Genomic DNA, 24123 nt, shown 5'->3' with positions numbered 1-24123 from the left:
ACGTGTCGTAGAAACAATATATATATGTGGTGAATACCAAGTGATCGTCCATTTTATAAATTTAAAAAATATAAATGATTTTGTATCGTATCACTTTTTTGCTAGTTGCTGTGGAAATTATGTTTGTACCAAATAACAAACATTAAGGGGGGACATGCTCGTCGAAGGTCAAAATTGAGTTTTTATTGTATTTTCAAACCATGATCCTGGACACTCCTTAAACGTTGTAGATGATCTATTTATAGAATTTTGAAGCCTTATTATCCTTTATAGTTATTTTAAGCATTTGATGACTGCATGAAGTATTTTTGTTACATAAAATAGTATTCTTTTAAACCTCTCGCTCTAATGTTTTAGAATATAGTCATATTTCGGTACATAACTGTGCAGTGGTGTTAAGATTTTTTACATTTATTAATTTTTAAACGTATTTATAAAACCATTAGCATAATTTATTACGAGATAATTTTTGTAAAATATTCACGATAAAAAAATATATTGATAATCTCTGTGATCCCAAATTTGACAAGAATTAGACATTTTATTATTCAAAAAATTGGCAATATTAAACATTTGAAGATGATTTTAAAGATACTTATTATAAGCTATGTTTTTGACCATTCAAGTGTGATAAACATCTTATGAATAATGATTGCTTTATAATAATTATTGACCTAAGAATAAGGTATCACACTTGAATGGTCAAAGACATAGCTTATAATAAATATCTTTAGAATCATCTTCAAATGTGTTAATCTTGCCGATTTTTTGAATAATAAAATGCCTAATTCTTGTCAAATTTGGGATCACAGAGATTATCAATATAATTTTTTATCGTGAATATTTTACAAAAATTATCTCGTAATAAATTATGCTAATGGTTTTATAAATGCGTTTAAAAATTAATAAATGTAAAAAATCTTAACACCACTGCACAGTTATGTACCGAAATATGACTATATTCTAAAACATTAGAGCGAGAGGTTTAAAAGAATACTATTTTATGTAACAAAAATACTTCATGCAGTCATCAAATGTTTAAAATAACTATAAAGGATAATAAGGCTTCAAAATTATATAAATAGATTATCTACAACGTTTAAGGAGTGTTCAGGATCATGGTTTGAAAATACAATAAAAACTCAATTTTGACCTTCGACGAGCATGTACCCCCTTAAAGGAAACTAGTTTACCCTATTGAGTGTGGTAGTGGTTTTGAAGCAGGGTTTGCTTTATTACTTTAAGTTGTTATACTACAATTGGTAGGGTAAGCCAATTCCTTGGTTTACTTTGAGCTTGTATCGAAATTATATTCTTACAAGAAAAAAAAATGCGAAAAGTAACGATACACTATAATAATTCGTTGAGTAATAGAAACACATTGCCAGATTATTGGTCATAATGACTGTACTAGGATGGCTGGCGAAAAAAAGGCCACAATGATGGAGTATGTACATTAGAAAAAAAACTGGGTATCGATAGGAATATTACAGCCAGATAGCAAGGCATGGAAACTAAAGAATGTTGAAGAGAACTGTAGAGACCTGCCATGGATGAGGCCAAATCTCACTCCTGGGATTAGTCTGGAAAAAGAGAATCTAATTTTTATATTACCAACACATATAGAGGCAATATCTACGAATATCAACGAAGAAGGCAATTTTGCTTATTTTTCTAAAATAAAACATAACGCCTTCTCAGATTTGCCAGTATATCTCGAGCACGACAAAAATGTACCATTTGGCCTCCTCCTCCTAATAAGGCGGGTGAACTGTGCGTGAAATAATGCGTTGAGAGTCAATTTATAAAGATATTACACCCGCTTGTAATACAACTACCCCATTGGGGTAATCATTTTTGTATCCAGGCCAAATCTGCTTAGGGGTGACCGCCCGAAAATAACATTCTCTTTACAACACAGCTCGTACTAAAATTTATTGATGGCGTTCAATTATTTTTAAATTTAATTTAATGCGCACTGATTGTACCTATTGCAAGCTATATAAGTTTTCATAGTTAAAATATAAATCACAATGCCATAAAAAATTCTGGAAATTCACCGACAAATCTATGGCAGTGCGTTCTCGTCATTTTTATAGATGGATATGTTAGGTTAGGTTAGTTAAAATAGTTCTAGGTTGTTGTCGTAATCCTAATCATCCTCCTTCCAAAACCCAACAGTACTTTCTTCAATATTTCAATGTTTAGGTATGTATCAACCATTTTTTTAAATTTCACCTGTCTCAATAAAAAAGGCAATACATTATCTCATCATCTAGTCGTAATTGGAGTGTCTAATTCAGTGTCCTTAGTTTACTGGCTACCTATAAATATAATATGTAATATTTAAAACTCACTACTTGTTACAAAACTGCCAAGAAATCATGCCTCAATAACTTGGACTTCTCTGCAATCAAACAGAAAATACGTAGGTATTAAATCCCCACTTATGAAAGTTATACACGATATAATTATGTGCGTGGGAGTCAGTTGTTTGAGAGTTATACCATTGGCTCTACGTGATCTATGTCTGTAGTCGTATGGGAGTTACCCAGTCCCAAAAACCTGACATTCATAGCGCCAGACTTCTCCAAACTCCTTGTCCGTTTGAACCACCTCCTGTCATGTCTACCAGAAAAGTTTTCTTAAATTTGGCCGGCACTGGGTTTTATAATATACTTGCTTGTTTTAATAAAATGTGTTGCCCTATTTTACAACGTTTTTCTTAGCTCGTATTCTTATTTGTCCGGTGGTTCTTTGTCCGGTACAAATCTTGCAATTAATTTTTAATTTACTTCCCGACTAGCTAGACATTTGAAACTTTTAGAATATATCAGAACACAACATGATTAATGCATTCTTTTAATACTTTTAGCCATCTTTAAGTAGAATTTAATTCATTTTCAGTTAATTCTGTTTTGTAGGAAAAGTCATTTTGGAAGAAATCCGTAATCCAATCTACTATTATTGGTTGATAGGGGTCTGGGGTCCTAGCAACTAAATTATTAATATATACGTGCGTTACTATGGAAATCAATATGAAATGTCAAATTGACATTTCAGGATTATTTCTATCAAGTACAAATTTTTTTAATCGCTTAAGCTAGTCAAGTCAAGTTTATAATATATTATGTTTCAACAGAAAATTTAAAAACGTTGTATATAACAAGTTCTTTTTATCTTGTAATTATTTATCTTTTCTTAAAGGCGAAATTTTAAACTGTTCAGTTATCTTTTATATACCTACTCTGTACTATGTAGTGTAACATCTCGTATTATTTGGATTTAAACTATCAGTTTTAGGTACGTGAAGGCCCGAGACTATGGTAGGTTTTAAATATTGTATTAGCGATACACAGCCACTGAACATAGCAATAATTGTGTATCTGCGATTTTGATATTTACTTTGATCGATTGTTTTACGCTTATTTTTATACTCAGATTGTAAAAAAAACATCTTTAAAAATTTGTCATGCTTTTTGACGAAGCGACCGCCTCGTCTGCTTTATGGAAAACTGTTACTATAAAACTTGAATTTGGGGAAGCGCTGTAATGGTGATGTGATGTCAGTTTGTTCTTAATTTAAATTTGTCTCTTAAAGGTACGTAATAGGTATGCCTATCATACAATGACCAAATAATGTAACGACTGATGCAAACCGCACGAGTTTTCTTCGTCGAAATCATAATTATAAAATCATATTAGTCGCTTGTTTTTACTGCTGTGGTGCTGTTGACTGTTTTACATTCACGCATCAAACACAATATAATAATACTGTGATCAAAATAAAAAAAATCAACCACAAGAGCAGTTTTAATGAACCTACCTAAGCTTCATGAGAAAAGTCGCTACTCATTTTTAACGTCGCAAATGAGTTTTCGTTCTTCGTAACAACTATGTTGGCTCACTAATGAATTTATAACTTGCAGACAACGAATACTCCAGTGGCTTCTTAAAAATTGGCATAAAATAATTTACATCTACGATTAAAAAACTTATAACAAGATTTTAAATTCATTAATGATAAATAGAACGAAATAATGTATTTTATTTCGTATATTTCTTGTATGAAATTCACATGTTTTTTATGCATGTATAAATCTAGCTCTAGGGAGGTATGCTAGTGGTTAATAAGAATATCTTTTTTCAAATAGTCTTTTAAGATTACGTCATATTGCAGTGTTATTATAAGAAATATCGTGGGCTAGTTAGGTTTCAACTAATATATTATATACCTACCCAATCTTTAATTTAAGTATTGATTTCATTCATTTCAAGAATATTGTCAACTGTGAAATAAGTGGTATGTCATACCATCTATGCATTTTTCACAAAACTGAGCGTGGGATGTTTAAATATTACGAATTTTAATAACTGCATCGTAAAATATGGATTTATATGTCTAAACAAGTCTATAATCTCTTTGTAATTGAAAATAATTCTATTCTTGCTAAATTATGTCTCAGAATGTTATTTAGTTTTTTTTAATCTGCGGATAGTTAATTAAAATGTGAAAATTGAAAGTACATAACATGCCGTCATTACTCAAGTAAATAAGGATATATAGTTTTGAAGAAGTGTTTAAAAAAAAATGATGATGAAAATATTATTTCATGAAATTTTTCACATAACCTGCTTTGAAGATATTTTACAGAAAGCATATGACCCACTGGATAGACGTCGACAGCATAATCAGGACCAGAATAGACTATGGCGCAAGTTTAAGTAGATTCAGTCGAAGTAATTTAATTGATTTCTACCAAATATAGACAGTCAACATTGTTGTAGCAATAGGTGGATAAATTGTATTGTTAAATACTGACTATGGCCAACATCTTGTTGCATTTGATACACTTTTGTTGCGATTGATCCCTGAATCGGTACGCCACTGCTGCCACCGCATGTGTGGTCGCAATGTGTATGAACTGCCGAAAGATATTACGAGTATATAAAAGTAAAAACAATAATTAGCTCTTTTTCCTGTGAAGGAATCTTTTGAAAATGTTGCCACATCTGCGCGACCAAATTAAGGGGCGTGATTTATCGATTTTTGCATCGCACGGGAATCACCCTGTGTGATGTGCGATCATTTCATGACATTAATATCATCATGAAAGTAAGTAATGCATGTTTATCCTCAACATCTTTTTTTAAATGATCGTAAAAACTCTCATTATATGTAAGTACATATATAAACAGTTTCTATCGGTTTTGTAAGTTGGTTTAATATATTTACTCACTCTTTCCTCTACCACCCACTATACCTTGTACTTAGAGTGTCATTAGAAGAAAATACTTTGAAATAATCTGATCGTGGGTGAAACGCGTACCTGATTCTTCTTCTTTTCATTTTCTTCCAGTTGATGCGATCCTCTGCGGCCCTTCTCTAGTCATCGACATTTGAAAGGACTCTTATGTCACTCTTCACCACCTGTAGTATCTGTACTAGTCTTCTCCGTCATACGTTACTTGGTTTCTAATGAAGGCAATTTTTGATACCCGTATCTCTGGCATGCACTGGAAGCAATGACATTAATATGGACGAAGCATCTAGAAAATAAAATGACACTCACTTTGTGTCGGGTCTGCCGGATGGCGAAATTCATATTTTAATATCGGTATCCTACGCTCAAATAAACATTCTGCTTGCAAGCGGTCTGGCGACACCGCTGGGTCTGCCCATACAAACTTTCTGACTGTCAGGTTTCGACTCCACCGTTATTATTGTGTTACAAAATGCCAATGTGCCTAGTTAAAAATTGTAAAAAAAATCTACTTAACACTCCAAGAAAGATGGGATATCACTTTTCATGTGTTAGTATTATTTATTATTTATAAAATGCCATTTTAAGATATTGATGAATGTTTATTCAATGCAATTGAATGACAGAAACCATTGGACAGTCGCCTGTGATGCGCTGGGCTCACTTGCGTCTAATCTCCGAGAAGTCGTAAGTAACCGAGAATCTGTTTCTAACACTAATACGCCATTACAATAAAGGTTATATTACTATAAATTCTCAAAGCTTGTATCGCATAATGGAAATGGATACGTCATATGGTCACGTGACATCTACCTATACATCTGTGAATGACTCTTGTCATTGACTGGAAGTGGGTTGCCTCAGGTTGTTTAGAGGTGGAGATATTCAAATCCAAGTACATCACGTGATTTTGTACTAATCAATATCACCCGATTCTATTATAATATAATCTTCCTCTAAAAGGCGTCAATTAGTGCAGCCGTTATCACAGTTAATGTCCATTTCATGCGTTATTACATTATATACTATTTCTGTACACGTGCGTTGTTATAAATATCTTTATGTGAAATACTAATTGTGTGGAAAACCTACCTACTCTTAGTTTTAAATTAAATAAAAAATTGTAAGTAGGTATGTAAATAAAAATAAGCTTCATATTAATCTGATATTAATAAAAATACGACGATGATAAGCTTTTTCAATATTCTATTTTAAAGGTAAAAAAAAATCAATGAAAACTCGATTATATTTTTCCGACCATGTCCGATCCTAATAGGATCATATGGGCCTCCACAGAGTAGAGGTTTGTATTAACAGATTTTGTTTTTACGAAAAATTGATGTCAGCCACTTGCTCAACCTATTAGGTCCATACCCTGACTCACACACAAATTGAAAAATAGTATGTGTACTTGCCAGACTCAGGATTCGAACCTGGGACCCACGGCATGATATTCCAATGCTTAAGCCGCGCGGCCACCGTGGGCGTATTATATTACGCGATAATTAATAATGGATGACCACCAGTTCTTTTTTAACCATGTCGTTGCTTTCTCGTACAATGTGGATACCACCAGTTGACGATGTCTCTTTGAAGCGGACGAAACCGCTCCTGACTAATATTAAAATAAATGGAACTAATACCTACTACAACTATATGTTGTATTTTATTTTAATTAATACAATGTATTTCCACCAACAATTTACATTAACACCATAAGAGAAATTATTACGTGCATTGAATTAATTAATGTTTCATAAATAATATTGTGGCAACGGACAATAGGTACAATGAAGACAATACTGTATTCTTGAATAATCTAATAAAACGTCAATTAATATTTAAACGAATTGCTGGTTTACCTGTATGTTTTTTTTTGATTTTTTAAAAATTATAATACATACTTTATTAATATTCTCGTGGATATATTGAAGTCATTAGGGGGGGGGGGTCGCCATTACTGGTTTCAAGTTTTCATGAATTTATGTATGTTTTATTTAGTTACGGTTACATGAACGAATTTCAGTCAGAAAGGTAATATATCTCACTCTAAAATCTGCAAAAATGCAACATGTCATAATAATCAATCGACCAATCAAATACCGCTCTTTTTTGATAAAGCTCTGGATAGAATAAAAATGCTTTTTTTCTAATAATATACATAACGAACATTTATTTTCTTTTTTAAACACTAAAAAGGATCTAACCCAATACATATCTATTCAGGAATCATTTGTTTTATAAATTACAAATTCTTTCTATAATATACTTACTGATAATAATTATATAGCATTCAACATAATTTAAACTTTTTGAAATTATAATATTTACAATAGATTACACAAAGATTTTTTTCGCTGATTTAGCCGTTATTTACAGATAGGGTAGTACGTTTTCTGTTTGAAACATAAGAGTTTATGTTACGTTTATAAATAACTATAATAATAATCGATTAAAAATTGATACAATGGGACACTGAATGAACAAATCAAAACTGTTTTTTTTATTTATTTTTTACTTTAGTAGATAACTATTGCAGTAGAAATTAGAAGTAAATTAATAGTAATGAGACCAATGGATATTTCTATAATAAAATGCTGTATTTTGCCATATGCAATAATCACTAACATAATAGAATATAAAATTGGTCAAAAGTATTTATTGAGAACTGAAAGTTTGCAATGTGAAGTGTTATGCTGAAAAAAAATATGATTTTATTTGTATATTCAGATTTTCTGTTTGCTGTCTTCATACTAATATACTGATGATATCAGATTGTTTAAAAACAAATAGGATTATATTATTAATCATCAGTTTCTATGAATTTTATAAACATTATTATATATAGAAAAATATCTGCGTGTTATGAAATTTATATCAGGTAGAATTTATTTTTTAGCTTAATGAACAATCTAATGTAAGCATGGTTGGCTCTTTTTGTGTTTTAGTAAGTTACATACATTGATGTATGTTTGACATATAGTTAGTTCATTCAAATAAATAAATAGGTATAATACAACTTTAATAATATAACAATTATTATGTAAGGATGAACGCGACAGCATATTATGGACAACTGATTCTTTTTATACACAATTCAACTACTACAAGTATCTCTACAATATATGTGAGTAGGTACATATAAAATGTAAAGCACTTTTTCAGCCTAAGTTTTTGTCGCTATGTTAAATAATCATTATAATTTTATATCACGAAAAACGATCTTAATACTGTTTTAAATAACACCAACTCGACATAATCTGTTTCGTAATTACTATATTGTACATTAAAATAATGTGGTTATTTTAAGCAAATACATCATAATACGATCCATATTCCCTAACACAATGTTATGTACATAGTACTTATATTAAATGTAATACATCACACGTACTATTTAGCGTAACGAATAATTTACACAAAAATAATCACATCGCAGTTGCAAAAAATGTTATATTTTGAACTCGTCTAGAAAAGTTTTATAATAATAATATATCCACAGCCGGATAAAAAAAACTGTCACTTTTCGCCATGTCTTATTCACACTAAGAGGAACTAACACAGATAAATCACACAGTAAAATAAATTATATTGGTGACTTTTATCCTTTAAGTTTTTTATGTATGATAGTTAAGTATATCACCGATGTAATTTCACAATGAATCTATTAAAATTGATTCAATATAATATTAAGTTAAAATTTATATTGAGTGTTCCAAAATTATATCACAAAAATGTTCACTTAAGTTCTAGTGATTTTATTTTATTATTGCAAGCGACTAGCGAGCAACGCTTTGATATAGTCCTATGTAGGACTGTGCGGCGGCATGTCGCGGTGATCGGGTGACGACGCCGGCGACACGGGAGACGCATGGGACGCCGTGTGGGACGACGGCGCCGGGGAGGACCGTCGCGGCGCCGGATACGGAGAATACCTCAACGGGGCTGATAACGGAGGAGGCAGTGGTGGGTAAAGCGGCCTCGGCAATTGGTGAGCTGCTAAGCAAGCCCATTGACCCCATAATGCCCCAGCTCCTGGTGGGAGACCATATAATCCTGGAAGGCCAGGTGCTACGAGGGGTGCGTATGGTCCGGCGGCCGCAGCGGCAGCTCTGAGAAACAGTTGAGATCGTGCTGCTAACAGGGCCTTCTCTTCTAATGTTAGGTTGTTGTTGTGGTTGTCGAGCTCAAAGGGACGAAGAGGTGCGCGAAGATATTGCTGTTCAGCGAGCATCGATTCCATCGTCTCTCTGAAAGTAAAGACAATTTTATCATTAATTTTTTGTTTTGCACATATAATTTGAAAATACTTATATATTGTCTATGACTGATCTACTAATGCTAACTAATTTGAGGCTTGATTAAAATTTTTTCGATTAACTAATCAGCGATACCCAAATGCTTAGCTTATTTAAAATATACATGCCAGCTTAATCTTGCATCACATAATTAAACTATGTTTAATTATGTATGGTTGGTATGGAAAATAACGGGTGTATGTACACATTTTAAGAATCTCTTGTAGGTTTACTTGAATCTGAATTATTTAAGTACGTATTATTTTTTTAGGTTAAAGATACCGCTATGTTTTAACTTTTAAATAAGTAAATTTAAATAACTTTCCTTCTAATTAACATTTGATTGTGACTTAGAAATACATTTTATATGAATACCTACAATAATTGTTGGCGGCAGTATTTTTACTGCTACTATTAAGAAGTTGAATGGTTTTAGACGACGATAATCAACAGATATTGAAAATAATAAGATTGCTATAAATCATTCTTTCATCAATCTTACGCAATATTATGTTGGTGTAAGTAAAGAAAACATCTGTACAAATAATAATTGTCCTTGGTGGCGGTTGAAACTTGTTCCACGAAACTTTGCAATAACTTTACGGGTTAATGGGGTCGAATTTAAATCAAGGAGAGTTAATGAAATAATCAGGGATAATGAAGGAGAGTCTTACTTAGGGTGGCCAGGGGGAGAGTCGAACCAAGGGCCCGCGGCGTGAGGGGGCCCCAGCGGGCTCTGCCACCAAGGACGGTACGACTGCATGTAGCTTTCACTTGAAAAAAAACTCAAATTTTCCTACAGCTTGCCTTTCTTATTGGTGGATTGGCCAACCACGGCATATTAAATTTAACACACACGCATTCATACTCAATCTTATTCTGAATATAATGATGACTTTAAAACAAAATCAATATATACCAAACAACCTTCATCTAAAATATAGGTACTACTTTTTTAAATTTAAAAATAATTTTAATAATTGTATATATGTATCAATTAAGATTTTTTTGTTATCAATAAATAAAATTCTTCGTCGTAGTAAAGTGAGTGCCACTGCAGATAAAAGGAGCAACCAAAAATGGCTTCAGCTAATAAAACAAATATAAAACTGATTATAACCATAAAAGTTTGTATTTTTACAAAATCTAAGTAAGAAAGTAGATAACAAAGTGAATAAACAATATTTTTAAATCTATTATGGACAACCTATTTAATTTAATAGCTTATAACGTAACAGGAACTTAGTTCCGGATAATTAACACACCTATTTACAACGAGCTACAATCCTATAACCAACAGCCCCACTTATATTATAACATTGAACTTATATCGTCAATTAAATTATTATATTACATTTACCCAATCATCATATTGATAGAAAATATATTTACTCAACAAATATTAGCGTTATCTGGTTCAATTCAGTTTAATTGAAAGAATAAATAAATTGATTGACCTTTTTAGGAAGAGCATATAATGTAGGAAATAAAGAAAAAAATATATAATGTAGGTATATGCCACAATATGGGTAGTAGTTTAAAACATTTCTTATAAAGATTGTATTCAAATTGATTTTCTCAACCGTTATTGATATATTGTTACATTACAAATAAAAACACATAGCGCAGATTCAAAAATACAATAAATACTTAATGATTTAAAAGTAGATTTTTTGTACGTAGGTAGGTATTAATTAATCTATCCAACGGGATTTGAATCCGGAATCTGAATCACTACCTAGCGAAATGAGCTGCATAGTTACTACAATACTACTATTATAGTACTAGGTACTTGATGGTTTATAAATTGTCATACTAAAATATGTGAATCGTAGGAAGATAATTAATTAAAATTTAATAGTTTATTCCATAATATTATTTGTCTGTTCATCTTGAGTACAATTTTGAAGTCCTCACTAATAATACCAAAAGCTAAATATCTTTTATGGATACTGGAATAAATTATAATATTTACCTCTCGAATTCTGTCAGTCTTGATGAGTCCCTGAATCCTTTCGCGAACGGATTACTGTCAATCTTCAGTTTGGTTATCTGTAAAAGAATTAAAAAAAAAACATTAGCTTTTAGTCGATACAAAATATTGAAGTTAAGGTCATTACTTTATGTTAAAAAGTATGCAAAATGATGAGATACTTTGGCAGTCGTAAATTAAACCATGTCAATATTTTAATGAAACTCTCTGTAAGTGCTTTAAAAAATATTCTTCTCAATGAATATTCTCATAATATATTATAATAAGTACCTAACTTTGAATATTAATTTCACACGTAGAATTCGTTTTTAGAATTTTATATTACCTATGTATTATTATAATTAACTATTTCTTTTATTCAAACGAATAATTCACAAGATTTAAGAATATATCATTCTGATTATTGAACATATATAATTTAGAAAAACACTTTCTGAGAGAGTATATCATAACCAATAGAAAAAATCTTTTTTGAAAAAAGTAAGCCACCCCGGCCGGGAATCGAACCCTGCATCTCCACGGGTAAACGCCCCAAAAGTCGCATTTATCCAATATGCTACGGCGTGACATACTAATTGCGACAAATTTTAACTATCCACGACGTTGGTTAGTAATCGAAGTAATAGTAAATAGTTACCTACTTTGATTTAAGAAACAAAAATCGATTGCCAAAGTAGCTTGATTTCGAAGAGCGCTTATGAGTAGGTATTAAAAATGATCAATAGTTAAAATTTGTCGCAATTAGTATGTCACGCCGTAGCATATTGGATAAATGCGACGTTTGGGGCGTTTACCCGTGGAGATGCAGGGTTCGATTCCCGGCCGGGGTGGCTTACTTTTTTCAAAAAAGATTTTTTCTATTGGTTATAATATACTCTCTCAGAAAGTGTTTTTCTAAATTATATATGTTATGTATTATTGAACATTATATTATTTAGAAGAACACTAACTGAGAGAGTATATCACAACCAATAGAAAAAACTTTTTTGAAAAAAGTAAGCCAACCGGTCGGGAATCGAACCCGGCATCTCCAACGGGTAAACGCCCCAAACTAGTCGCATTCAGCCATTATGCTACGGAAGACATACTAATGACGACAAATATTTAAGCTATTGGCTATTAAATACCTACCACTCAGCGCTCTTCGAAATCATGTTACTTCGGCAATCGATTTTTGTTTATTCGTTTGAATAAAAGAAATAGTTAATTATGATTATTTTTTGTAAACTTTTTGTTTATTACTTTTCTCCAAAATATGTATATTGTGTTGAGTCATACAACCTAATGGTTCATTTGGTGATATAAGGTAAAAAGATTATTTGGAAAGCGTCATCATTGCTCCAGGATCGAAGTGGAGAAGGTAGGCTATCTATCAGCTATCTGATGGTTTGAGTAAACGAAGGACGTTACGGACCTCTTAATATTTTCAGGTATGCGGACGGAAAAGCAGGGGTGAACGGAGAGATATAACTAGGACATTTGAAAGGACTCACGATTCTCAACAGTGAGGGATTAATAAGGAAGAATAATTATCATTTTAAAAATGTTATGATATATTTTATAAATTCAAGCATTAATAATACTAACTTATTATTTATCGTTTTGTCAAGTTTGATATCTGTATATTTTAAGACTTTAAATAACACACGAAAATATTAGTCAATTTATAAAATTCCATATTTAAAACTAGCTATAGATAGTTTTAACGTTATATAGCTATATAGATAATGTAGTATTATTTTGATCTTCTTCTTTATTTCTTCTTTTAATAAATGCAGTTTTCTTTTAGCGGGGATTGCAACCAGTGTACAAGTTAAGTTATCAACTTAATGTTTTAAATTGACAATTTATATAGATATAAGAATATTTAAAAGCTGCATTCTAATTTATTATTATCGATATTAAACCAGTTTCAATGTAGATATAGATAAGATAATTATTAATAGAAACGTATTTTCTGTATTCTATGTGGTGAATTTAATTTAACAACCGAATTTACAATAAATCGGTTCAACAACCAATTTGAATCAACACATAATTTAAACGGACCAACATCTATTTCAGGCTTATACGTGATTTCCAAGAGTTGCCAAGTAGGTACCGAGTTCGGTGAACACGGGCTACCCATCCATCTAGGCCTGTCTTCGGAGCGTTAAAGCCTCCATTGTTTGGCTTTCCGGACCTGCGCACTGCCTCCGTCTCTGGTCTATGTATCGCAGTGACCTTCGTGACCCCCAAATCTCTACCTTTCTCATTTCATATCAATCTTGATGGGTGTACATTGGAATTTGGTCAGCTCAAAAGTCATCGGGTTTATTCTGCGGTAGATCGATTCGACATTGTTAAAGTGGGTAAGTTGATATGATTGACAATTTGTAGATTCTTTAAGGGGGGACATGCTCGTCGAAGGTCAAAATTGAGTTTTTATTGTATATTCAAACCATGATCCTGGACACTCCTTAAACGTTGTAGATGATCTATTTATATAATTTTGAAGCCTTATTATCCTTTATAGTTATTTTAAACATTTGATGACTGCATGAAGTATTTTTGTTACATAAAATAGTATTCTTTTAAACCTCTCGCTCTAATGTTTTAGAATATAGTCATATTTCGGTACATAACTGTGCAGTGGTGTTAAGATTTTTTACATTTATTAATTTTTAAACGCATTTATAAAACTATTAGCATAATTTATTACGAGATAATTTTTGTAAAATATTCACGATAAAAAATTATATTGATAATCTCTGTGATCCCAAATTTGACAAGAATTAGGCATTTTATTATTCAAAAAATCGGCAAGATTAACACATTTGAAGATGATTCTAAAGATATTTATTATAAGCTATGTCTTTGACCATTCAAGTGTGATAAACATTTTATGAATAATGATTGCTTTATAACAATTATTGACCTAAGAATAAGGTAGTGTTTTTTTGAAATACGCCATTTCTTTTGTCATTCTCTAGTGGTTAAGCTACAACATAAGGCCGTAGCCATAAAATGACAAACTATAATTAAAGTAGGGAGTAAAATGATATTGACGCGCATGTTTGAACATGTACCGTTTAAAAAAAAATAAAAAAAAAATCGGTTAGGTACATGTTCAAACACGCGCGTTAACATAATTTTACTCCCTACTTTAATTATAGTTTGTCGTTTTATGGCTACGGCCGTATGTTGTAGCTTAACCACTAGGGAATGACAAAAGAAATGGCGTATTTCAAAAAAACACTACCTTATTCTTAGGTCAATAATTCTTATAAAGCAATCATTATTCATAAGATTTTTATCACACTTGAATGGTCAAAGACATAGCTTATAATAAATATCTTTAGAATCATCTTCAAATGTGTTAATCTTGCCGATTTTTTGAATAATAAAATGCCTAATTCTTGTCAAATTTGGGATCACAGAGATTATCAAAATAATTTTTTATCGTGAATATTTTACAAAAATTATCTCGTAATAAATTATACTAATGGTTTTATAAATGCGTTTAAAAATTAATAAATGTAAAAAATCTTAACACCACTGCACAGTTTTGTACCGAAATATGACTATATTCTAAAACATTAGAGCCAGAGGTTTAAAAGAATACTATTTTATGTAACAAAAATACTTCATGCAGTCATCAAATGTTTAAAATAACTACAAAGGATAATAAGGCTTCAAAATTATATAAATAGATTATCTACAACGTTTAAGGAGTATCCAGGATCATGGTTTGAAAATACAATAAAAACTCAATTTTGACCTTCGACGAGCATGTCCCCCCATGATTTTTTTTTAATATCTTTAAACAACTGTAATTTGATTTACTGTTCTGCAAAATATTCACCTACTACGTACCTACCTACTATCCAAAAAACACTTGCAGAATATTCTGCCCTGCTAAATAAAAATACAGTGTTTTTAGGTTTAGTTAAATGATAACCAAAGATTTAAACTACATTTTCTCTTATATTATTTGAAATTATTGGGTTGTTTTGATATAATCTTTAAATAGACAGTGTATATTATTATTCTCATTTCACTAAAATCAAAAATACTGTCTTTTTACTTAGCAGGGCAGTATTATTGTTGTCCCAAAAAATATCGAAAGGATTCGGTTTAACACATAATACAGTATGTACTACTTAGTTACAATTAAGTGTTAATCGGTTATAGATTATTACATATTACAATAATTATTATTGATGGTATTTTAGAGCGAAAAAATATTATTTCTACGTTTTTAATAAGAAAAATTAAACAATTATTATAAACAGCATTATTTGAAACTGATCGTTTACCTTTATAAATGGTGAATAAAGATAAACACCTAATGCAAGCATTTTTTTTAAAAGTAAGATAGCCCACAGCTACCGGATTAGGAGACCCAATCCATCCATCCCAGCCATGGATCCCGGTGATACTTTTTTTTTAATATTTGTTTGATCCAGTACAAGGACGCAATGGGTTAGTTAGGTGATTATCTATTACTAACATTAATATCAGTTATCTTTAAAAAAGTCTACTAATTTAACCTATATTGAGTACCAGCCCTTTAAGCTCCATGTAGGAGATAACAGGGTTAAAAAAACACATATTATAGAATTCGTTTAAAGGTTTAAAGTATTATTTTGTAGTTTCTAATACACTTCCGTAAACTTTCTTAAAATAAGTTCAAAGAATTTTAAAAGCGCACCAAACTAATCCAGCATATTGTTATTGTTTCATAGTGTACTAATACCACTGACCGATTTGCAAACCGGCATTATATAATATAAAAAACCAGATTTAATGTACCTGAATGGTAGCTACTACTATTTGATGATGTGCCGTACAGAAGAAGTGTGTCACAAATAGTCGACAGAGCAACTACCGGTTCTCTCGCTAATTAAGTTTGACAGTAGCTCAATAATATTCCTTAATGATATTAACAACAAGTCGATGTGGATTGTTTATATTAAATTTATTGGGTGAATATGTTTACTAAACAATGTAAGCGTTGAAAAGAGGCAGGTATTAATCACAGCTGAATCCAGCCACGTCCAAAGCTCGCACCGCAGTAGATAAAGCTCGATTAGTAAGTGAAGTTAGTGAAGTGGGGTTATGTTTTACTCAGTGGCGGTTTTATAAAATAGAAAATTCATTTTCCATTGATGATTTATTATTATATTGGTTGTGTAGCTTTTCTGAATAACGTAAAATTGTAACACTTTGGCATATTATAGATATAGCTACTAGATAATATATTAAATCACGGTGATTTATTCATATAACTATATTATTTTAATAATGATTTCATTTCATTTCTTTCCATCTATAATCATCAAGAAAAGTCAATCCACTACTGGATAAAAGCCTCCCTTAGTTCCTTCCAGTCTTTTCGGTTCCCAGGTCTTTGCTGCCACGTAACCGGAAAATTCAGCAAGGTTTAGAGGCCGTATCTATGGTCGTTTACCGCTCATTGGGTATCACTGTATACCAGAATTTGTTCAGTAGTTATCCACTGACCGATCGACATGTCTGACTCATTGTCATTTCAGCTGCATGGCGACCTTTATCACATCGCATACTTGACTTCCCATTAATACATTGGTTTATTTTGTGGACTTACCGTATTATGTCCAACATGCACATTGATTGGCAAGCCACGTTGCGCTACTAATTTTTTGATTTCTGTTACAGTAAGTGTTCAACGTGCACCTATTCACAATGTGTACTTATACTTAATATTTAAAAATTGATGCAATTTAGTCTGCCTGTATGTAATTGTTCCAATTAATTGAAAGATGTTTTGTAGCTTAGCATCTTTTTTGTTATTATTGTTTTTGCATATAGTTTTAATTTGATTTTAAAATCATAATTGATAATGATTGTGGGGTTTTATAAATAAGTGGTTGTGTACCTATATTCTATAGTAGGTATATAGTAATAATAGAACCATCGATGAAACTGAAAAAAAAACTTGAAAGTATTGAATACGTAATCGCTCAGAAATTTGGCAAATATTTTTATGTTTTTCTTATATACCTACTCGTTATGAACGACTTGAGAATGTAGGTATACAAAAAAATATTTTAAAAATCGTATTTGTCTTATCAAAATCTGTTCTATGAATGACACAATAATTGTACATGTTTTTGAGAAGAGACCGATGATAATAACATTGTGAAGTTTTAAGGAGTGTTCAATCCTCCTGCAAAATTTCCATGGCCACGCCAATGCCATCAGCAGAGCGTGGAGAATCAGCAATCAGCATCCCGCTGTCAGGAAACAACCAAAACAAACATGGCGCCCAGGGTGGCACAATTAAAGCGCCAGGGGAGGTCTCATCCTCCCCCCTGTCCTCTAACCCTCACTGAGAGGGCCCTCCGACAGGGACAGGTGTATCGAGAGTGACGAGAGCGGCAGCATGGAATCATTCTTGCATGATAATAATGCGGTGTGGAAGTACGGAGGAGTTGGATAGGTGTTCGCCGGAGGTACGTCCTGCGGTTCAGACTGCACACTCCGGTGGGTGCAAGCGGGATGAGTGATATGACATACTTCGTCTATTTTTGCAGGGGTGCGTAATATATTATATCATAGAAAGCTTTACAATCGGTAATATAAATGCATTTTCACTAAAGGCATATGGAAATCGACATTTGAAACAGTATCAGTGAAATAATGTGAATCAACTGAAAAGTAATGTTATACCCAATTCATAATCAATTATAGAATTGTATACCTAGGTACCATTATACAAAATGTACCTATATATTTTATAGTTTATTAAAAAGGTCTATTGGCATTTAAATAATAAACACTAAATGTGTTGCTAGATTTCAAAATCAGCCAAGTCCATAATGGATGAATAGGAGAAAAACTGCTTTTTGTTTTCTTAAGTTCATAGTCACAAGGGTGAAAGTTTATATTATTTCGATTATAGAATATTCAAAATTAATAAGTTCCACATTTTGATAATGCAGAAATGTTAGAAAGCAGTAGTTCTTCAACAATTCACAAACAAGTCAAAAATACCTAATAGTAAAATACAAATAGTAAAGTACTTAAAAAATATTGGTATTATTACAACGAGATTATCTATTACGTACCTAACTCCATCATTGCTTGTAACAACCTACATTAATGTTATTTAGGTGGAAAAATGCTTTGATATATCTACTTGTACGTACTGAATTGTAATCTACCCGAATTTATTATTACCCTCAAACTGTAGCGGTTAATCTGTTACTAGTTTACTTCTTGAATCTCTAATGTATATTAATTGTGGAAACGCGATCGACTTAAGGTTTTAAAAAGCTCTCCTTTAGCGATAGTCCGTCGAAACACGTGTTCTGCAGAAAATCTCACGGAGCTTACGATATCTGTACTCTGAAAATACTGTACAAATATGTAGTGTACACCTACTTATTCCTCATCATAACAGTATATGAGAGACTCAGAAACTTAAAGTTGCACACCGTGGTCTAAAAATTGCAGTAGCTACAGGCTTAACGGCTAGCGACATAAAACGAATTAATTTGATAAGGGAACAATTTGTAATATTATAGAGTTTTCTTAAAATATTAAATGAGAAAAACCAGAAACAAGAGCTAGACAAGAGAACGACATGTCAATAAGATAGATATGAGGCTGCTAGATTGACAAGCTATTAAAATAAATAGAACTATGAATAATAGAATCACCTTGGAGCAGTGGCGAAGACTCCATACTAGGCGATTATTTAAAGCCTACCTTCTTAAGAAAAATAGTTTTATTTTCATATTAACTATTTATATAATCACAAATAATAATATATTCAATATGCCCCAAAGACATTTATCGTTTAATTGTCATAATTTTACGATCTTTTCCCATATTTCAATAAGCACCATCTATGGCATCTCTTGAAAGTTTAAAAAAATAAAACACGCCGCGTTTCACTTCACATATTGTATAGGATTATTTTTGCGTTAATCGACGGGTTTTTCAATATGAAGTTTTTTTCTCATAATTTCAAAATGTCTGGCGTCCCGCATACAAATGTGCAAGCTGTTTCGTTAGCGCTTGCGTCGCGAGAGCGCATTTATTCAAAATAATTAATAAAAAGATAATTTAAAAAAATAATTTCTATGCCATTAAATCACATAAATATGTATTGATAAAAATATAAAATAATTTATCTCGTGATTTTTATTTATTCATTAGTTCACTCGTTAGACAATTTAGATATCTGATATTGTACCTACCTAAGTCTGTGTTTTAAATATAGAAGTATTTTAAAATGTCTAGTTTTACGGGTCAAATTATAAATTGTTATGGAACATAATACATATACAACAACGGATATTTTCATACATGATAGGTAATATATTTTGAGCGTATGTTACGTTTATAAATGTTTAGGAAAATACATAAGTAATTCAAGCTAATTGCTTAGTTTTATGAACTAATTATAACAAACCAATTAAGCTTTTGAAATTTCTACGTTTTAGCGTACCTATTCATATTGGGTTATCTTCTTATTTCCCGCAAATATATCTGACATGCATGGTTACTACCACAGCCTACCTCTTTCAAAAAGTCACCCTTCGCCACTGCCTTGGAGAGGCTGTCATCTAGTAGTGAATTAATCTAGACCGATGGTGGTGATATGCTTCCGCCATTCACTGAGACGTAATTACATTTGGCCGATTTATCAACCGCAAAATGTGGAAGGACCGCCTAATAAAGTGAATAAAAATACCATTCGTTCATTCATTCATCTCTTAGGTAAGTATTGGCAACCCACTCTTCTCTGTCTGTCAAAGACTCGCTCCACAGGCTTGGCTTTAGGAGTGCTGTGTCTTTAGTGTAGATCTCTCGATTTTTATTTTCCCATCTGGTCTCTCTTCTGGTTTAGAGTCTCTTGGTTAGTTGGATATTTTTCATCCTTGAGACGTGAGGGGATAATTGTAAAGTGATAATATTTAATTGTAGTGTCTTCACTTCGCTCCAAAAACTCATTTCAATATTTTTCGATTTTTGTCTATTTAGTGGAAGACAGCGGCAAAAAAAAATGAAAATAGCCGATATATTGGATTATTTGTTAGGTTACCATTCTTGAATTCATAAATTTTGCCGAAATCGAATATGAAAATTGTCGCTGTTTCCGCCTGACTTCCAGTAATCAGACTTGTACCTATTTTTCTTTCTAAGATTGCATTGAAAAAAATAACGGTTAATTTTTAAAAATTGAAATGTTGCATATCCCTGTATTGGTTTATTATTTCGTATCCGCGCGAGGTAAATATAATTTCATAGCGACTAAATATAATTACCGTAAGTATGTATGTATATTCGTCTAGATGCGGTGTGCCAGCCATTTCACTCCCAACTTTTGATGTATGAAGATAGATGTCGACGAAGGGGAAGCGAAAGATTAATAGGTGATTATATCTATCATTAAATTCTTGCTGGTGAAATCAGATAGACTTAATACTGTTTTGAGAATGTCACTCGGAACACATTCAGAGACTTGTTCAAATTCTCGTTAGTGGGTAGATAATACTCGAATAAAGCGGCGTCAATTTTATGCCTTCAGTGAATATACATATTATTAACTAATACAGTTTATTGTTGAATATATATTTTTTTTATATTGCTATACTATAAATTCCTATTCAATTTAGTTTAATTCAATGATAGGTTTAGTGACGTAGAAGCCCGACGCATTGACTGATTTTGAGACCCCACAATACAAATTACGATTAAAACAACAAATCGCATTCAGATTCACATTAATATTAGAGACTTATTTTTTTGCGTATAAGTACGTATCTGTTTGAGTGGTTATATTATTGGACTGTTTGATGTTGGTTGAAAGGATTTTTGGTACAAGTCTGTTTATTGAAAGTCAGGCGAGAACATCGGCAATTCTCTTTGCCAATTTCGGCAAAATTCATGAATTCAAGAATGATAACCTAATCCTAACCCAACAAATAATCCAATATATAAGGTATTTTCATTTTTTTTGCTGCTGGCTTACACCAAATATACATACAAGAACCGGAATTTGTATGCTTTGGGTAATATTCTTAACTGAATTTGTGAGAAATGTGCAATATTTTTTTTTTTTTTTTAAAGATTTTTGTATAATTTAATAACAACAACGACTATTTTGAACTGTTTCAAGCCCCCCTTTTGTTCAGCATGAACATTTTTTATGTAGTGAATTAATATTTCCCTAGTAGGTAAACGATTCTGCTCACGTAAAAATAGATAAACGCATACTAATTCGTAAAAAAGTGCATTTCTTTGCAGCATTTTTTAATAGATTGTATTAAATTTGCAATCGTTTATCTTGACAGACAAATCCAATAAGTATTGCTTTATTAAAAAAAATGGAAACCACTAAAATAATATCTAAGCAGGTATGATACTTATGTTTTACCAGAAGTGATTTTTAATTATATTCATTGTCCGACCCAGAATATGACGACCAGTTGTATCGTACTCATATTCAAAATGGTGTTAGAGGAGGCGCAATGGTTCAAGGCGAATATTTTTAAAATATTTAATTATATAAATAAAAAAGTATTATTTTTTCTGCGATAATATTAACGGCATATTATTTATTGTGGACACCAAACACTCAACGTGGCAAGATTATAAAGTGTCGCGAGGCGCCCGCTGCGATCGCATTGGCCCCCCTCTGCCTCCGTCCCTGTGCTAACCCTACATAAATTACAACTGGAATTCCGAAACAAAACGCAATAAATCCAGGGGCGCGCATCCGTCATCCGCGGGTCGCCTTCGCCTGTGACATCCCCTCGCTTAAACGCGTACAATTATTATCAACCCTTGAACGTCGAAAAAATACGGGGGTCTATTTATATGTAAACACTGAACTCCCAAAATTACCTATTAAATATTTCATAGCCTAATAAAATAAGTAAGTATGTACCTACCTACTCACGTACGACAATATAGTAAGTATATTATAATTGAACATACATGATTTTGAAAACACTTCTGAAAAAATGTATTATAACCAATAGAAAAAATCTTTAGGGTATCGCGCCCACTAACGCATAAGCAAAATTATGTATGTTCAATCTAAATCTAAATCTTGTGAATTAGTCGTTGATTAAAAAAAAATAGTTAATTATATCACAATTATTAACTAAATGGTAATTCAGTGAAAATAATTAATTAGGTACCTCCCTATATTAAAAAAATGTTCTCTAAAAATAGCGTAATTAGGTGCTTATTTTAATAAATGATAAGTAAAATTATATATAAATCTCGACGAGTCCCCCAACAGGTAGATACTTCCCCCAACCATCTTGCAGCGTCCAGTATCTCAGATACTCACCTAAACCTCTCCTCCAGCTCTTTTAAAAAAAATATCTCTATACGTCCGACCCCTATACAGTGCTATGACGTGTCAGCCACAATATATAAATGATCCTCTAAATTTACCTACTTATTTAAATAGTATTTATAATAATTTTGATTAATTTATCTGGTTTCTTAACATTCAACATAGGTACGTAGGTAGAGATAAGATAAGTAGGTATCTATACTCACCTTATCTAAATTGTGAGTAAAAAACTGATAATTTTATAAACTATTTTTTTAGTCAATGAATAATTCAAAAGATTTAAGAATGTAACATTATTTATTGAACAAATATAATATAACACTTCAGAGAAATATATAACCAATAGAAAGTGCAAGTACGTAGGTAATAACTACAATTACCGTTTAGTTGTTGAGGTAATATAATACTTAAATTTTAAATACGAAAGCCGATTGCCTAAAAAATAACGAAATTTAGAAAGCGCTTCAGAGAGTATTGTAAAAACCATTATTTAACTTCATCATAATATAGCTTAGTGGTCAGGCACAAGAGCGCGAATCCGTGGGGCGCACGTTCTACTCCTGCTGGGTGTCATATTTTTTCTATTGTTTATAATATATTTCTCAAAAGTGTTTTGAAATAATGTATGTTCACATATTATAAAAGTCAAACAGTCGACAAATAAGTTTCTTAAGTTGATAAACAATTAATTAAAGTCTCAAGAAATACAAGAACATTTTGAAAATCGACGCCGGGAAAAGTTATCTGTAAAGTAAATCTGTAGGTAAATTAGGTACCCTTACTAGTGGAAAATAGAATTGTCAAACTCCCTCGAAGTGTTGCATTGCGATGCAAAAGGAGAAGAGAGAGGAATGTCTTCGGACGGTTTTTTGTGACGGTATTTTGAAGTTTGGGAGCGCGGAGCGGGTAATTGATGGGCTGCTAAGCCACACACGCCGATGGTGAAAATGAGATGCCTACACCGCCGTCTGAACTCCAAATAACATAACTAAAAAGATTAATTTACTAATTAAGAGTTATTGATTTATAATATACCACCCGTTAAGGATTGATTTTCTAATTAATAATTAATCGATTTACATAAATAGATAAACAAGAATGTAATACTTATTTATTATTTTTTATGTTTTCTTTAAAATACAATATATTAGGTAGGATATACTCGACCTCGTAAAAAACGGATGGACAGTATCGATCCATGTCCAAAACGGGAATAAAGCGGTG

General features: G+C 31.8%; 1 protein-coding gene across 1 annotated transcript in view; it reads right to left on the bottom strand.

The window, feature by feature from the left end:
- Positions 1-9069: 9069 nt before the first annotated feature.
- The window catches only part of LOC147066251 (uncharacterized), a 135414-nt gene continuing 120360 nt past the window's right edge, over positions 9070-24123 (bottom strand). Inside the window, exons 5-7 of the mRNA XM_085955741.1 lie at positions 11538-11614; positions 10237-10335; positions 9070-9514 (exon numbers count right to left, since the gene is read on the bottom strand). Of these exons, the coding sequence (XP_085811867.1) occupies positions 9070-9514; positions 10237-10335; positions 11538-11614 (621 nt within the window). The remainder of the gene's footprint in view (positions 9515-10236; positions 10336-11537; positions 11615-24123) is intronic.

This window comes from Rhyacophila brunnea, unplaced genomic scaffold (genome assembly GCF_057557595.1).
Source record: "Rhyacophila brunnea isolate RB1 unplaced genomic scaffold, BYU_Rbru_1.0 scaffold_5, whole genome shotgun sequence".
Classification (NCBI taxonomy): Eukaryota; Metazoa; Arthropoda; class Insecta; order Trichoptera; family Rhyacophilidae; genus Rhyacophila; species Rhyacophila brunnea.
The sequence above is the reverse complement of the archived record's forward strand: the minus strand, read 5'-3'. Positions and strand labels throughout refer to the sequence as shown.